The sequence below is a fragment of the Helicoverpa zea genome, chromosome 15, assembly GCF_022581195.2.
Source record: "Helicoverpa zea isolate HzStark_Cry1AcR chromosome 15, ilHelZeax1.1, whole genome shotgun sequence".
NCBI classification, from domain to species: domain Eukaryota; kingdom Metazoa; phylum Arthropoda; class Insecta; order Lepidoptera; family Noctuidae; genus Helicoverpa; species Helicoverpa zea.
The window spans coordinates 12,449,221-12,468,350 of NC_061466.1; the positions used below are offsets into that span (position 1 = coordinate 12,449,221).

At 36.3% G+C, this 19,130-nt stretch overlaps 1 protein-coding gene across 1 annotated transcript; it reads left to right on the forward strand.

Annotated features, from left to right (window-relative positions):
* Positions 1–2,472: 2,472 nt before the first annotated feature.
* LOC124636866 lies at positions 2,473–19,030 on the forward strand. The gene is made up of 7 exons (XM_047173069.1): positions 2,473–3,975; positions 12,063–12,352; positions 12,869–12,976; positions 13,208–13,293; positions 14,897–15,017; positions 15,445–15,623; positions 15,942–19,030. The coding sequence occupies exons 1-7, from the start codon at positions 3,003–3,005 to the stop codon at positions 16,156–16,158; spliced, it is 1,974 nt and encodes a 657-aa protein (XP_047029025.1). The 5' UTR covers positions 2,473–3,002; the 3' UTR covers positions 16,159–19,030.
* The last annotated feature ends 100 nt before the right edge of the window (positions 19,031–19,130 follow it).

Genomic DNA, 19,130 nt, shown 5'->3' on the forward strand with positions numbered 1-19,130 from the left:
AGCCCAGCGCCCTATTACGTTAAGCTAAGTATATCTTTTAATTTTAATTGTTTTTTTTTTTCTAAATAGGTCCTCCTATCGCGCATCTTTCAATATGAACCCTGGACTGATGAGTTATTTTGAAAAATAAATAGCTCAATGACCTTTCAGATTTCGGGGAAGCCAGTTGCTGTATGCAACTGAAGACTTATTTGTGGTTCACGTAACACGGTAACGATGCAGTCAACCGTCTATTTATAAACCAACTTAAAAATGTGTCTTTTCTCAGTGTGCAGTTTTAGGATTCCGTGTCTTAAAAAGAAAGGATATTCTGAGATGGGGCCCGATTCTCCTAATTTTACTTAAGCAACATACGATTCACATTCGACTGCAGTCCAATCACGACTCGATTACGATTGAAGCGTATGTGGCATTCCGCTATTTTTTCTTTGAAATAAACGTTTTTATCCTTTTCTGTCATTCAATAATAAATCATTTTGTTTGCAAATGATTTACGATTGCAATATGATTGTAGAGCAAACTACCGTAAAGACCAAAATCACCAAAATAGCCGACCAATCGGAAACCAATCGAATGTCGTTGGAATACGATTGGTCTTATATTAGTAGCAGAATGCCCGATATCGTTAAAACTGCTATTGCGATCATATTGCGGTTCGATTTCTATTCAATTTTGACATTATTAACTTAGGAGAATCGGGCCCCAGGCGCAGGGCCGATATTTACGTGCTCTCCGATGCACGGGTGAATCAATCACCACCTTCCAGACTACGGGCTGCTTTGTAAAAGTTTTTAAGAAAACCCACAAAGCGATTTCGGCCCGACCCGGGAACCGAACCCGAGACCCCGAGCACAGCACCCGCGCTTGCGATCACTAGACCAACGAGGCAGTTCTATCCTAACTAATATTATAAATGTGAAAGTAACTCTGTCTGTCTGTCTGTCTGTCTGTCTGTCTGTCTTTTCTTCACGCCTAAACTACTGAACCGATTTGTGTGAAATTTGGTACAGACATAGTTTGGAACTTGAGAAAGGACATAGGATAGTTTTTATTAAAAAAAAATGAAAATAAAAAATAAAATTTATTCCGGACATATAGCGCCATCTATTGGTCAAACCAAAAATATGCCGGAAGTCACTATTCCATGCGAACGAAGTCGCGGGCAAAAGCTAGTCTAGTAATATGTACGGAACTCTCAGCGCGTGAGTCCAACTGGCCCTTTCCGATTATTTTTTGTCTTTACCTTCTAGATCACCTTATGTAGAATATTATATCTTGAATATCCCTATGGAAAATCTGTAAAATGGCAATGGTAAACCTTCATACGTTCATACCTAATTCCGAATAATAAAGGTACCTAGTTTGGTCTGCGGCACCCGGCACCACAGTGGACAATACTTATTTTTTAAATGTTTTTAACAAAAAAAAATCACGTTTAAACCTCAAGTACGTAGGTTGGTTCCATAAGCGTAGTGGGTTCCTGCTAATGATAACGTAAGTTTTACGTCATAAATATTAAAACCTGAATTGACAAACAACTTTTCTTTGTGCCTAGTAAAAGAGTCTGCACATTTGGGAATTTTATTTTTGTCTATTGATTATATTTTCAGGCTGAACAATCTTATCAGATAAGCAGAATAATACCAGTGACTGATAACATTCATTGATATGATTATCCCGCTAAAACAATGAGAAAAAAACCCTTCCTAAAGTTTAAACAAACTTTAGTAGGACCAATAAAAGCAAAGTGGCTAAAAACATAAAAGGAAAAAATCTAATTGAACCAAAATCCCGCTATGTGTACCTACCTACTTCTTTTCCAAGTAGGTTAAATACTTACGTAAGCTTGTAATTGCATTATATACCTACCTACGTTCTCTTTACGTTCATAGTAAAATACCTAAACATTTGACATCTACTTTTTACTTGTTGCTGTCTCGTTCACTCATGCAGGGGATTATTGTTCGTGGAATGCGCGCGTCGGCTAGTCTCGCTACACACGGTTCGTAAGACCTAGATTAGCAACTCAAGAAACTCATTCGATCTTTACGTCATTGACATAAGGTCGATTTTTGCGCCGCTGTTCTTATCACAATATCTAAATGACAACGAAGCAGATGTAGCGAGACTACCGATAGTGACTACTTTGTAAAGAGTACATTCATAAATTATATTTTAGGTATAGAATATATAGTGATATACAACGTCTAAAAGAAATATAAAATTTCCAAAAAATCATTAAAAATATAGGAATGGCTTACAAAACTTTTAATGAGTTATTTCCAAAATTAAATTAGTCGAAAATAGAACAAAATGAAAAGTCCTTGAGAACTAGTCTCGTGGGGAGTGCATCTACGTCATCGACGGGACTTTTGTAGATATGTATGGCCACTAGCAATGACCTGATTGGCCAACAAAGCCTTGTCGGCGGCCATTTTGTTTGCTGCTGAGTCACCAAAAGGTGAAAAATGTACATGAATTGCACTCCCCACGAGACTACACAACGGTATTGGGCATTTCCCTGAACACAAAATTTGGGTTTCATGTTGCTTACCTACCACAGCGTGGATATTAGGAAAAATACTTTTTCCAATATTTTATAGTTATACAGGTCTCAAAAAGTTAATTAAGTAATCAGAATATGCCGCGCGAACATATTTTGAAAAGTTGACATCGGTATTACCTATAGTGCGGAACTTCTGTCGACCCTCACATGGATGGACTATGAACAGTGAACACGGATCATCGGTGGAAACTTGTCGTGAAAAGTGTGAATGATAGTGAATTAAATATTCGATAACACATCGCACCTATGTTCCGGCGATCTGTCAAAATAGTGAAGTGATAAGTGGACGATGCGCATCGTGCAATACGATTGTTTACAAATTTTTGACTGAAACTTACCACCGAGACGCTGCAGAATGTAGCCCAGGATTTATGTGACGTGTGTTATATAAGAAACTGTGTTTTAGTTTCCTGAAAAGTCATCTGTGATTGCAAACATGACGGACACAACCACCACACCGACCCTGGTCAAGGTAAAGACAGAGCGGCCTGATGAAGCCGAAATTAGGGAGCTTGCCGCCAAGATGGTGGAGGCCAACAAAGCTAAGGCGTTGGCGGCTTCAGTGGCGGCAGCGCGGCCCCCGCCCGGCTCGCTGGTCGGCGTGGCGCCGCCGGGTTCCGGCGGTCAGATGGGCATTCTTAACTTCCTGCAACGAAAACCTGCTGCCAACACCACAACCGAGCTGCGACCAGCGCCCGAAGGTGACAAGAAGAACCCGGCACCGGACGAGGCCAGTTGGAAAGGTCACTTCGGCTGGGACATGCTGGGCAAATGTCACATACCATACATTTACCGGTCCACAGAGAAGTATGTGGCAGTCAGGATGGTGGAGATCAAGCTTTTGAACAAATACCTAAACTACCTCCATGCGGACATATACTCATGTACATGTATAAGGAGTTACTACATCACAGAGATAGAAGCCCGGCTGTTGAACGAGATCAACAACAGGCACTGTGACGGACAGTTTGGTCGGGAACCATTCACACAGAAGGATTTGGTAGTGCGGTTGTCGGATGCCTATGAGTTCTATAACTTCCTAGACGTTTGTTATAATAAGTTATTACGAGGTACAACTAATAGTAAAGACAAGTGTGGTTTTATTAGGATAAACAAGGAGTCTGTTGTGCCGTATACAGTGCGGGATAACCAAAAATTTGTTCCTCTATTTTATTTTGAAGGTGAAACAGACAATTTGAAATTAAAAGCGGACCAGTTGAAAGGCTGGGACCTGTCGTACTTGAAGTTCTGTTGTAAAGTGCAGGGTATAAGGAATGAACTGTTTGCTAGTGAGACGTGTTCAGTGATCAGTTTGTCGGACATTAAGAGCTACTTCCCACCGGGGACGGAGTTCGAGGAGTACTGGCCCAACAAAGTTGTTGACTCGCAGCTGCTCATCTCGGCAAAAGGTGAGATGCTAGACTTAAGAATTAATTTTAAGTTTATTTATAAGATGTTTCAGGTGGCCGCCTATTGTATCCAGTAATATACTGTAAGACATCTTAATTAGACAGGTCAAAATTTGGTTTCAGTTACCTGAACATAGAATAAAAATGCTTATTAACTTTTGTATGTATTCAAGTACAGTCAGCATGTTGAATAAGACATACATAGCCTATATACTTGAAAGATTCATCCTCATCTGCACACCAGATATTTATAGCAATCACCTATTTTTTATACTTTATGGGACTAATTAAAAGACCCAAATAAAAGGAATAAGTTCTGAAAACTTGCTTGTAACTAAATAAACTTAATAAAATAAATACTTTGGTTTAGCTAAAAATATTTATGTGGTTGTTGTTTTTTTGCCTTAGACTAAGTATAAGACTAAGTACTAGACTAAGACTAGACTAAGTACTTTAAAGACTTCAGCACTCATATATTATTTGCTTTGAGTTTTTCCTCCATCAACTTAAACAATCTTTAAGAGGTTTCTTTGAAAAAGTAAGCAAAAAATCGTTTGCTATGCTGCATAACATTCATAGATTAATGCAAAAAACAAGGTCAAACTAGATTTTGAATATTATAACTTATTTTATTTCGAAAGTTATGTAGGTAAATGACTAACGGCCAGTTTCTTCATCAAAAGTTAAAGTTAAAGTTATGGCTAAAGTAATGTCTAAAGTAAAAGTAATGGTTAAATTCAATTTTTCTATTCGTTTTGCTGTCACTTTAGCCTTGAAAAAACGAATTTGACCGTAACTTTTACTTTAGACATTACTTTAACTTTAACTTTTGATGAAGAAACTGGCCGTTAATAAAGTTAAATTAATTTATTAAGATAAAATCCAAATAACTATTATAAATTAATTAATCAAAATTAGAACCAACAATAGGGATAATATTGCTGACTATGTGGAACTTCTCAAAAATATACTATTGTTCAAAACTGAGAATGCTCTATACTAAAGCTATAAACAGTTCTTATGTAGTACAAAACTTGCAAACAGTTAACCTAACCAATCAAATAATTAAGGCGAAAAAAAACATGTAATGGTAAGGGGGCATCCACTAATTACGTGCGGTATTTAAGGCAGTGGGTAAAGCCAAACTATTTATTACTCAATCACTATCTCCCATATAGAATTCCACAATACGTCGAATAATAATATCTGACAAGAAATAGTATAAATATTTGAAAAAAAGAGTAATAATGAAGTAGGTAGGTACTTAAAACATTTTCAATTTCTTCAAACTTAACAGTCATTTGTTGTGTGTTCTTGGAGGATTTGTTGCGTTATTTCTTTCCAGCAAAAACAGAGGAAGAGGTGAAGGGCACTTTTATGATGTTTTGCACACTTGAATTTAGTAAGTTTTGAAATATAACATAATATAACTTTTAAAATAAAAAGTACAAAAAAAATCTTGCACAACTATTTCTTTTGTTTGCAATAGCTATGTAACTACGTCCAGTATTCCAAACTGCAATTATTGTATATCTAATTAACTGAAGAAAAAAAAAAAAACACACAAAATGTTCCTGTGTACACATTATAAAATATAAAAGAACACCTCGTGAGATTAGGGCAGAGGAAACGAGTATCTATCTTCCCATGTACAAAGAGGGCGTCAAATAACCCGCTCAAAAGATTCACGTAATTAATGGAAGTCTCTTTCAACATAAAGCTTTTCCCAAAATAAGCAATTGGAGGGTAGAATTAATAAATTAGGAAAATCTCATATGTGAGAGAACGCAAAATTAAGTTGTAAATTATTCAGCTCACACAAGTAAGCTAATTACCTATAGCGTGGTAAAAATAACATCCATTACGAGTTTGCTAGATTCTATATCTATAGACTCGCGCTTTGTCGTACTAGGAACTGGAAAGTCTACAAAACATCGATTTATTCAAGTAGATGTAAAATGCAAGATTTACTGCCGCCAGTTTTTCATGTTTTTTTTTTCATTTTTTTTTATACAATATAAATCTTTATTAAAACAAAAAAAGCTATGTTGTAAGTAGAATTGCCTTTTTCCGCGCACCCTATCGTCCCCATTAAAAGTTATTTTCTTCACAAAAAAATATACAGGAAGAACTAGTTTCCTTCGCGTACAGCCTTAGCTATCTAGAATCTAGATGCATCAACATCCTCCGAGCCTTTTTCCCAATCATGTTGGGGTCGGGATCTAGATGCATCAACGATAATCGCAATTAATTGTCTAACAAACAAAGCTTAAGCCCAGCTTAATCAAATAGTCAGTAATCACAGGTACCTAAAGTAATAAAATTTCCAAATGTTTCTGATAGATAAGATAATAGACTTTTTGACAAGTAAATAAAGAACTAGGTATCGACCCTACCACACCTTATAGTATGATTCAATTTAAGCATGCTACTGTCGTCATCTTCCACGTCAGAGGCCGTCATTCCGTCACTACAAACCTAACAGCTGACTCTCGACAAGAAGAAGAAGACTGTCGTGACTCAAACTTTATAAAAAGCATTCTTTGTCTGTGCTGAAAGCATGCACGTTGGTAAAACGAGACCCTCACTATCTCACCCACACCTCTTATTGTCTGTTCTTGGAGGGCATACTGGCTTCCGCTAGTCGTTTCACCCGCGTCTCTTACTCGATCGATAAATGGGCTAATTATGAAATATTTTTCCATTACCTAGTTCCAAGATTAGCGCGTCCAAGCACTCAAACTGTTCAGCTTTATAAGTAATATCAGTATTATGTGGATGTGAAACGAGGTAAAGGCATCAATCTAGTCCTGAATTTGTTTGTCCCTGGTTGGATTTGCCTCTTATTTCAATTCTGATTACCAAATCTTATTTTTTACGTAATTCTCCAGTTTCAAAATTTTGGTTACCTAGGCGAAAGTGGTAAGTATTGGACTTCCTAATACCGTGACCGTGTTCAAAGATATTCGCGTGACTCCATTACGTTTCGATACTTATTATTATTTACAAAACAATGACATAACAGTCACTGACCATTGATGGTATGATTAATCTTCAGGGATTATTCAAAACAATATGCCATAATGGTCATGTGCTTTGTCGTAATCAATTTTGAAGGCTAGAATTAATATTATTATCTGTGCAAAAGGCTTTATTTATTAAAATATTGAAAACATATTTATGCAGCAGCTAGGTAGGTACCTACTATTAAATTCTCTGAAAAAAAATGACGCAATAGTTTTGCTTATTTCCGCAAAAAAAAACGCAATTCTCTGATCTTATCTATTCCAAAGCCATGTTTACTTCAAACCATTTTATTTGCAGTATAGGTAGGTTGATGAAAACAAAAAAATCTAGAAAGGATCTCTTTGTCTATTATGCCTAAGAATTGAGATTTCATGAAGTCGATGACCTAATTGACTTTTTATCGGCAGTTAAGTTTTAATATTTCCCTTGAAGTCGACGAGGATTTGGTTTCAAGCTGCGTGAAATTCGGACAAGATACTGTAATTGAGTAGAATTATCTTAATTAAAATAAACTATTTAAATAATAATTGTCATTGCAAAAAAGCAATTTAATAATTTTGTAGGTACACTCCACTGTACAATTTCTTGAAAAAATGTGAAGGTTTTTATTTTAAACCTTCAACGTTAAACCTTGACATGCAAAATAATTTGCATGATGACTGTTTCTGTACAACAATATCTCTTTTATCAGTCAAACAAGAATTTATATTTTAAGTCCCCTATTGTGTTCATATTTACGAATTTGATGTTTACTTAACATTTAGCCGATCTTCAAAAACAATACTTAAATTGTGTTTGTGTATTATGTTTTAAGATATTATTAAGACAAAATACAATTTTTAGAGAAGGCTAGGAATTACGTCAGATTATATTACAATCATAAGAGACCTTTTTTGGCATAAATCTCGCTCTTGTGCCAGAATGTTCTGAGTATACGTATGTGTTATGCTTCCCTGTCCAATCTCAAAAGCTCGCATGAACCCTGAGCTTACCCTGGCGATACCCACGCGAACAGAGCTTTTAATATACTTGAAATAATTAACAATCAGCCTTTACAAACCCCAATAAGTAAACTTAAAAATGCTTTTAGATATAAACTACTATACATAACACCAATGACTCTTTAGGAAAAGTATTGAAAGCTTCAGTGTTTGTTTTTCAACAATAGTTTATTCCCAGTATGACCTAACACGGAAAATACATAATATATAATAACTATTTTTTCCTTAGGAATAGTTAGGTTTCGCTATGGACATTCCCTTCGCAAATTGTATATTTTCCTTCGATATCTAATGAACATTTTCGTTAATATCCAGAAAAAAATCTACAAACGAATCTTCTGTCAAAAGCTTCTAAAATTAATAATAATTATGAAAAGTTTTTAGGGATACGATAAGAAGAATAAGCTTCTAAGAAAGCTTTAGAAAAACTGGCACAGTTTCTTGCGAAACTTCATATACACAATCATGTCCTTTTCCCCACGGAAAGACCCACAAGCTAGGGGTCTTTTCGTCAAGATCCCTTTGAAAAAAAAACGTGTTTAAAGTAATAAGAATACTTCGCTCAAGAGAATATGGATAAGCTCGGCTTATTCTCGACTCGTTTCCTTTGTTAAATATTTGTAATATACCATTCATCATTCTTTTACCCTTATTCGAGTTTTTATGGGGCCGCTGCAGTTTTTTCTGCATTGATTAAATGTAACCGTTTCTTTAAATTAAATATCGTTGTCCTCGATTACTATTTAATAAAAAATGACGTCAATCAAATATAAAGACTGTTGGCTTAGTTTGATCTAATTAATAAGATATTAAATTATGTATCTGTAATAATTTACATCGAAAATCCCTAAAATCATATGCGTTGATTTGTTATTATAACGGTTTAAAAGATAACGGTCGATTTATACCAGTAATCTTGAGTTTGGCGAAAGAAATCTTGACATCTTATATCTGAGGCTTTCTCTTGATTCCCGTTACGCTATGATGTTGGTACGAAACTCCACGGATTTATCTCGGATCAAGCGGCCTGGTCGGGGCTATACTCGGTGTTTCGTAAGATTTCACAGTTCAATGCTTTATCGTCATCAGACGGACCAACAAGAAAAAAACCTAGAAGTAGCTTAGTCGACTGTTTTTGTAGGTTCACAAAAATCTGGCATTGACGTACACGAATAAATTTAGATAAACCTAAGTTTTATTACAGTGGTTATTTCTTTGAGAGAATCCACCGTGCTAATTACACTGGTCAACAGCATTTTTGGTGCAAAGGTGAAATATATTATTTCTTATAGATTATTTGATACGTAATCGAAGTCCAGAACATAAAGTTGCACTAGCACGTAGGGATTTAGAGATATACCCTTTAAAAAACGCGTTACCCAAAGTAAAGCTAAAGTACCAAAAACGCGTTTTTTTACGATATTTGACGATTTTTTTGAAGGACAGCTAAATTGTTTTTTAGTTTCTATCTATAGCATTAATTAGTACTACTCTTCCCGATTGAAATTCATTTTTATTACGAACCCTAAGAGTTTAAATTTTCATGAATTATGTATACAACTACGATAGTTCGATCTTCCCTATATTTTTACCCGACTGCCAAAGAAGGAGGGTAATGTTTTTCGAGTGTATGTAAGTATGTATGTATGTCTGTTCCTTTGTGACCTCCTGTAGCCTAAACGGCTTGATGGATTTTGATGTATGAGGTATCGTTAGATTTGTCTTGATTACGGGAGTGTCATAGGATACATTTTATCCTAAAAGTCCCACGGGATATTTTTTCTAAATTTCCCTTTAAAAAAATATGTATGCGGTATCATTAGATTCATTTCAATCACGGGAGTAATAATTAATATAGGATACGTTTTTTCTCAAAATTCCCACGGGAACATGTTAATTCTGCGTCAACGCAAAGCAACTCATGCGTTAGCAAGCAAAAAGATAGGGCGTGGCCTGGCATGCGGCGCGCGGCGCGGTGCGGAGGGGGATATGCTCGAGTATACAGCCCGAATGCGGGCACACGCATAAGGGCACACGTCGTTGACGGTCTTCAGCAGTAATGACTCACCTAATTCTTTTTCTTCTTCACTACCAACAGTCCAGATTGGCGGTAAATTTATGTTGCGGAGTAACATCACTCGTAATCTAAAGCCAAATGTCGTCGAAATAATTTAAAATGGTACTTACATATACATAGTCTTCTACATCTACAACATTTTCGTTAAATAAAAACAGCTAAAAAGTTATAAATAAAATAATTATTATTAAAAAAACAAAATACCCGACTGCACACTAAAAAAAGAGTAAAACAAGCCCCACAATAATATTTAATTTATAAATATTGATGGAAAGCATCGCAGGCGGGGACCACCTTGACCGCCACCAACGAAAATTCTGCTAAATGGTGCACAACCGAAATGACTATAAATAAGCCTCTGTTGGTCCCCGCCTGCGATGCTTTCCATCAATATTTATAAATTAAATATTATTGTGGGGCTTGTTTTACTCTTTTTTTAGTGTGCAGTCGGGTATTTTGTTTTTTTAATAATAATTATTTTTATTTGGCCTGTTAGTATGAAAAAACTCCACTTTAGTTATAAAATGGTATATATTGGGAAATAAAATTCGCAAAAATATAAATTAAAATGGGGTTAATGCGGGGAAAGTAGTACTATATGATGCTTTAGTTAGAAATTCCTAGAAAATTCTGCTGTCCCCAAAAAATTACATCAAATTTCATTAAAAAACGCGTTTTTGGTACTTTAGGAGGGGTACATCTCTAAATCCCTACGTGCTAGTGCAACTTTACGTTCTGGACTTCGATTACGTATCAAATATTCTACAAGAAATTGTATATTTCACCTTTACACCAAAAAAAAAATATATAATTTGTTGACCAGTGTTATACAGGTAGGAACAAAAAGCCTTCGGATATTGGAACATTACCTGTTAACCAGGTCGAGAACATGGCATATGACGTCACGTGCAATTGTCCGCCATCTAGTTCGTTATAATTTGACCTTTTAGTGCATATTCTAAATTTCAAGGGCATCCATTGTCTAATATTTCTGTTTCTATTTTCCCTTGCTTTGGCAGACTATTACTGTTTGTAGGAATGAGATGCTTGCGAAACCAGCTTGTTCACTTTACGCAATTCTCATGGTCTTTTCCTCATTTGATGGCAGCAAAATGAACTATTGGTGCCTTTTAAAGTCATATTTTGTAATAAAATCGCGATCACTGGAATACCTTTCTGACGTGTTCTAAACACCTGTTAAGTTTCCGTAAGTTCAGTTACATTTCTTGGAAAGATAACTAACTGATATGAGGAGATAATGCTTTGACACATAAATACATATATTTTTCCTGAAACATACATAAGTAAGCAAAATTCCCTTATTGAAGAGATAAACGGAAAGTGGCGCGAAAAAGATATGAAATGCTTAATTAACTCTACCGCAACATTAAAGAACGAAACGAAATGTATTTTTGGATTAGTTGGCCCATAAATCTAACCTATTTATAGTTTTTATTACTCTTCGGCGTATGAAATTTGTTTTAGCTAATGTAAGCAGAGGCTTAGTTTGCCAAGAAAGAGCCCATATGGATCTTTAGCAGAATTCAGTCGAAAAGACCGCGTAAATCATTACTACTAATTACTGCTAATAAACCGGGAAACCTTAAATAAATATTTACAGAGGCCCATTTGTCCTGATTCTCCAATGAAACCAGCGTTTTCCGGATACGTCAATGCGCAATTTTTATCTGCCTTTCTGGCCCAATCAGAATGGCCCGTTGTTTTCATAATAATTCCGAGATAACAATAATGAATTACAAAATTGACCCTTGATTCTAAGAATTGTTGTGCAAATGTTTATTTGTTACTTTGATAAATACGCTTTACGCATGGTATAATTTGGCACCAACAAAAAAAATATACTATTCCCAAGACTGGCTGCGCTAAAGCCAATACATCTAACAGATTACAAAACATTGGAGAGCATATTCCGATTACCGATTCCAAACCCCAGAAATTCAACAACATCTCTATCTTTCCAGGTTCCGTATCAGGGGGCGGTCAATGGACGCGAGCGCCACCCGCGCCTCCACCAGGCGTGGTCGGAGGCGTGGGGGTCGGTTCGGGCGGCGGCGTGGGCCTCAACAACGTGTCCAGCCAGTCCACGCGCGGGAGACGCGCGACCACGCAACGGCATTCACCGGCCTCTGCTGCCATGCAGATGCCGCATGCCGGATTGTCGGCAGCTGCCGTGCAAGCCTTGGCCAATGGCTGGAGCTTGCCCGGAGCGCTGACTCAGGCGCAGACGCAACAAGTGCTTAGGCTAGCACAGGTTTGTTTATAATGCTTTGGCTATAGTTGATTGTTTAAGACTCCATAATATCTCTAAAATCTATTTGTAATTTTTGCCGCAGTTGGTTTCCCACAATTTCAAATAACGTTCATTTCGTCACTACCTATTAAACGAGCTGATGTGGAGATTAAACGATAATTTCGCTCAAATAGGAATTTCTTAGCATTCTTTCCCCCTCAGTCATGCATTATTGGAACAATTGCTCAAATACAAAAGGAAACGCATTGTTGATGGAAACGGTCCAATTGTGACGTCACTCATTGTTTATTCATTATTTACTTGAAATTATTTGATTCATCCGGTCGAAACTGACGTACTTACTGGGACTTTCAAGTACCCTCAATAGATTGCGATCATAATTTTGTTGGTAATTGCTGAGTTTCCATTTTTCCTTATGGTTGGAGCTAAAGGGGGTCAGCCTAAACAGTATTAATTATGGTCACGATTATGTTGTGACCTTAAATATTTTCTAACATGTGCGTGTCCGTGATTCAGGCACAAGTTGCGCAAGCGCACGTGGCCGCGCGGTACAACAACGCCGCCATCGCCGCCGCCGCCGCTGGACTGCCGCAACATCGCTCGCAACACCAGCGAACGGTCCAGGTAATACTACGTACACGATACACCAACATTATTCAATGAAAGGCACTCGATCTTACACTTTTTAAAGAGCTTTAAACCGAAAAAGGGTCTAACCAAACCCTGAAAATTCGCTTCAATAGTGCAGTACAAATATCTCGCTGTATATGTTTAGTTTATTCACAATATTTTTCCAGGCACTCGCCTTTTGTTCTAGTGCCGCGTGAAAATGTTTGTTTTTATCGTTTATTTCAGTTTCCGAACAGTGCAATTACAATGGCGATGGGTCAGCAACCCCCTCCACCTCTGGTGAGGAGCTCGGCAAACACGTCAACCATGAAGTGAGGAACTTTTCATCATTTGTAGTGGATTTTGTAAGAACAGCCCGGTTCCATGTACCTAGTACGTACCTAATGTACTTGCATTGTACTCCATATTTGTATCTTGTTAGCCTTCTAACTGTATTTTGTATTCCCCTATAAACAACTTACTTGTATTATTTTTCTTCCATATGTTAAAAAGGAGCTTAGAACATTATGTTTTCTGCATTAGTGTTGTGCATTGTACATTGCACATATTTGATCGTATTTATTGATATTTCATTGACTAATCAAAATCATGTCATTTTTGTAAATGACAATATCACTTTTTCGATACATAGAACTTCAAGTAAGTTTGACGGGGATGTACAAAATTCTTTGATCTTATTAAAAACTGACTGATCTGAAAATTAAGCCATTTTTCACAAGCAGGTAAAAAATGAGATGATTTTGTACACAAAATTGGCGTAAAATCTGAAAGTTAGCTTAAAAGTCGTTTTATATGACTCATGTTTGTCTGTATTAGTAATAGGCTAGTTCAAACCAACCCAAGAATTTTAATTGGGGTTTAATTCTAACTTAGCCCTTGATAAGAATGCCCTAATAAATAAATATTGATTAGCTTATTTTAGCTGGCATTTTTTCTGTTATTTCGTTGATCGTCATGAAAAATATTGTGTCACTTGCCATTCACTTCTGTAATAAGCTTTCCTAATTTCAGGGTAACAGTAATATGAATGTTTTCTACCTGCCTTAATCCTCGTCTATTCGTTCTAGTCTTCTATAGTTTTGTCACACTCTTAATTTACCTGTTTGTAAAAGATAGCAATATTAGCTTAGTCAGTGCTCAAATTGTCATTGACTTAGATTTTTTATTTTAACTAAGGCTGTTCTTACAAATGTGTATATTCCATTCGCCATTGTCTTGACACTGTCCTACAAAAATCATATTAATATTTATTGTATACGCTTTTTTTCACTATAAACTATTTAAAATCATAGATCGCATCCTATTCCTTCTAGGCAAAATACTGCGTGTTTTTATGCGTGGTACATAAAATTTGTAACCCCAATAGGTACACCAATTAATTGTAACGATTCTAATAAAAGTTCATCATTGAATTGTAAAATAAAGGTCTGAAAATGAAAGCTAGCTATGAATGATACTGAGAGACAGAGTTGCTCTCAAGAAGTTCTAAGATAATTTTAAATGTCGCGTGCTATTGTCTATCAAGATCCAAATCAGTTTCAAAGCATTTGAAGTACTTAGTGGAACCCTAATTTATAACTGTTCCTTTCTCTACTGCACTTGAAACACGCGGTATTTTGACATAAATAATATTTATGAATTTGTATATTGGATGCATTGAAAAAGAGGGTTTGCTCGGCGCCTAGGTTTTGTGAAATGAAATTAAATGATTTTATAAAGACAGGACATCCCTAAACTGTCCAGATTTTTGTACATAATTATACAAAACTATTCTCGCGATTAATTTAAAATGAATTCATGTTGATATGACCTAGTCACCAGGCAAGTCTATCTCAAGAGTCACAAGTCACATAACCAAATAGATTTCTACCACATATTTTAAAGAATGAAGCTAATATAAGATTCGTATTGCAGTGTACCCCCACAAGTGACTGGAACAATGAATGGCCACTCAACCTCTCACTCCGTGGACAGTCGCAAAAGGCTTACTCCAATACCCGACATCACTATAACTGGCAACCATACGCCGTATAAGGTAAGACCTAGCTTTGTATGAATAGCATTTAATTGCCTATTGAGTTTTTTTTTGTTATAAGTGAGTGTTTCGGGGTCAGTCTGTACAATTTGCACAAAATAACTAGGTTTCCGAAGTTAGCTATTTGACCCTTCACTTGCCTTTTTCTGCTATTGTTACACTCACGTTCCAAGAGAAATATTTGGCTATCCGAAATAGAGTACTTATATCAAAGCCACATCTATCTTCATATAAGTAATCTGTTTTAAGTTGTTTTACCAGAAAAAACGTAACAAATAGTACAAAAAGAGAGGAGACATACTATTTTGTTGAATGTTCAGTTCTTTTAGGACCATATTTCATGAAAGTTGATACATGGGATTCTCTTCATTTACTTGTTTTAATTTTTTTATGTACTTTAACAATATGCTGTATGTTTGTGATGCAGGTACAAAAAGCGTTGGTGGAGAACACGATGGTGCCGTGCATCAACGCCAAGCCGTACCAGTACACGGAGCTGCTGATGACGCTGCCGGACCTGGCCAGCCACTTCTTCCCGCGCGTGTCGCTCACCACGTGCCGCGCCATGCTCGACGCGCTCGGCATCACGCTCTACAGACCTAACTCGTAAGTGCTTATGCTCGATTTTATATTAGTAGCCACTCTGTCGGAGTCCCGAAGTGATGTCTCGCTTTCGAATAAAAATTTTCGAATGTCTTCGTTTCAAAGATTGTCAAGCTTTTGATGGCGGTTTGCAAGTAATGTCTGCAAAAGTACTGGCTGTGGCCTATACCTCTTGCGTATCTTTGTCATCTGCTGATAAAATAGTTTCTGTCTTGTGTAATTTTTTTTTAAATTCCGCGTCTCGTGCTAGGATATATTAGATGTAGTTATAGAAGTACTTAATTATTCATGTTTTGTTCATTAATTCAATTTTAATTACAGAACACAACTTCAAGTACTACGCAACACGGGCAAATGCAAGTCTGCGGCCGCCGGCGAGAACGGGCTCGCTCTTGTGCAGATCCGCGACGTGATGCAGCACATGCTGCAGTTCAAGTACATGCTGCGGTCGGGGCTGGCGGGCGACGAGGCGCCGCACGGCACCCCGCGGCCCGCGCACGCGCCGCCGCCGCAGCCCAAGCGCGCCCGCGCCAACTGACTGCATCCCCACGAATATACTGCGCGTAACGCCTGACCATGCTACCCGGGGGGGGCGTCACAACAAAACATACACTGGAATTGAGAACCTCCTTTCTCGTCGTGCGTGACGTCCACAGTGCACAGTTAATTCCTAAGGGTAGTACGTCAGTTCCCGACGAACCATCTCCAAAAAGGATATACTTGAGGAAGGTCAATGTAGTACTCGAATTGGTCAAGAAAAGAGCTAAAACTCTCGCCATGACTAAACTAGAGCTGGGTGCTGAGATACAGCACCCGAAAGTCCTGTGGTAGACTACAATAAGACTGCAATGAACAGAAGTCAAATATAATGGATTTGGACAGTGATAGAAAAGTGCACATTCAAAGTTGATTTTTATTGAATGTGTCTAGAGCTGTTCTACAAAGGTTGAAAATGGAGCAACCTGAAATAAACGTTGTATCTATACATCACAAATCTGGACATCTTACTACCATAGGACTGGTTCTACAATAAGCTGAGCATGTCTGAGCATGAACACAAAAATCGCGAAAAGTGAGCTGGCAAGTGAGTGCAGACTTAGTTTTAATTAAATGACTGTGGATATATGACTTTAAGTGCAGAACACTAAATTGATGGTGATGTGAGTCAGTTTAAAGTTATGTGTGAAGACTAAGAATAAGGAAGAATAGTGAGTGTTGACAATAATCAGGATAGGCTGCCAACCGGTCGTGCGTCTCAGCCAGTGATGTTACTAATTAGACTGTCCAATGATCAGGTGAGAGGACTTTGGGGATGTGTCAATTTTCCATAGTTTGTACAAAATGTATGATACTATATTGTAAATCGAAAGATCTAATTTATAGCAATCTATTTGTACTATTCAATAGAGAAGACTGAGAATTTTATTTTTTCATAATTTCCTAAAACAAAAGCTATAGACATGTTATGAATGTTTAGTTTAGTAGAGTTTTCTAAAGTGTGATTTGGTATGATTTCAAAGTTAATTTGTATGTTGAGTTTATGTATACGAACTGTAAATATTATGTTCCCTGTATAGTTTATACAGTTCATGTTGTTTCAGCAATACATTTCATATTTATCTAGAGTAAAATAATACTTAAAATTTTAGTGTAACACTGAAAAAGTAAGCGTTATTTGAATATATAAAAAGTATTGCTTGAATTGCATAATAAAGATGCTTATTAAATTATCATCACAATTTATAAGGTAACTTAACAAATGGTCACATTTTATATAAATAAATGTGGCATAGCCAATACACATAAAGGCATAACAAGATTGTGTAAGATATTGATGGGTGGAGAATTATATTAGGTGAATTTCATAGCTATTTAGGACTGTGCCTCGAAATTTTCTGTGAGAAAATGGCAATATGTAATCAACCAGGAACAAAAATACAAGGCCTTGATGAATGCACAAATCTTAATCATTTATATTTTAAGTAGCTTAAAGACGAAAGGGCTCGAAATCGTCACACCTAATCCAGCTACAAACTTCATTTGTAAAATGCCTGCAAAGCATGGTGATTATTCCTGAAAATGATTCTTTATATTAATCATTGGGGACAACTCATGTTTAGCAAATGTTAACAGTCTGATTATCTAGTAATAATTAAGTATTTATATGCCCTTAATGTATGCAATAATATTATGTAACTTAGGCAGTGTAGGGTACAGTTTCAGTTCGGCAGGATTTGGTAATGCGGTTTAGATCCTTTTCGTCAACCATTTATTGGCCACATACTCAGCTCGTAAATAAGAGGGTTGTGTGTGGTTAACAAATGAGTTCCTGGCTTCACCAGTGAATATTGGCGTAGCTTAATACCACTTAAGTAAAAACTAAGCTTCCATTCGGAAATGCGAGTATTGTTATCTATAATTATGCTATGCGAAAAATATAAAGTTCATTTCGTCTTATATTAAATATTTTTCCATTAATTTATTTGTATGAACGCTGCTGAATGATACAAGACGAATGGTCTTTGTAAAAAAAAATATACTATAATACCAAGTGACTAGCTGATATTTCATTTTGCTGGTCTTTGCAATAGTTCGATGACGAGGTGACGTAATACCGGTATTTAAATTTATACTAACAATATTTGGACCTTATCTCTTTGAAATAAGCCTTATGAACCGAGTTACGTAAATAGTAATAAAACTACTTTCCAATTTTGCAACATTTACGTAATAACTGTGACGCTCAAAAATGTCCTAAATATTAAAAAAAAAAAAACTGATTTTGCAATGCAGAGAAGCTAATGAAATTATTCCGCAAGTTATGTTGCTTCTGCAATGTTTTTAACTTCCATATTAAAATTTTATATTGCAATTTAAATAGTTCGGTTTTCATGGGACTTGATATCGTAAGAACAAAACTTGTGACTGTTCATGCATTTACACTGAAATCGGCGCTTCGCTATACGCTTATCATTAAAACATATTTTCCAATCTACGTAAATATATAAAAGCCTCCGCTTATTTTTTTAATAAGCGAGGTGTTTCACATTTTTGCATTTCATTTAGTATTATACCGTAATACATGACAATATCAGGAGCGCTCGATTTCAAAACCAACTAAGTAAAAACGTTTGATGTTATTTTTGTATCAAGTTTCGTGTAAACAGTAAAGAGATAATACTTAGGCCTTGGTAGTTGTGAAGGGAAGCTAGTGTAGAAACCTTTTTTAAATACCTAGTATAATATAAATGCAGAGCTGTGTAAATTTTATGCTAAATTATTTATGAATAGCTGTAAGTAATACGTGGTCCACTTGATATATCAATTGTACGCGGACCACGGTAGCTCGTCGCTGTACAAGGGTTTGTGGTGATCCTGTATTAAACAAAATAAAAGATACTTTATAATAATCTACTTTTTTTAATTTAGCACCCCCTGTTACCCACTAGAAGTTTATAAACTTAATAGAAGAATAACGAATTGAATAAGAAGGCTTTCACTATTCTGTCT

Bases quoted from the DNA above. Each gene is read 5' to 3' on its own strand.
- LOC124636866 (XM_047173069.1), top strand. From the start codon at position 3,003: ATGACGGACACAACCACCACACCGACCCTGGTCAAGGTAAAGACAGAG. The intron at 15,018-15,444 runs GTAAGACCTAGC...TTTGTGATGCAG, and splicing joins GCAACCATACGCCGTATAAG to GTACAAAAAGCGTTGGTGGA. The intron at 15,624-15,941 runs GTAAGTGCTTAT...TTTTAATTACAG, and splicing joins ACGCTCTACAGACCTAACTC to AACACAACTTCAAGTACTAC.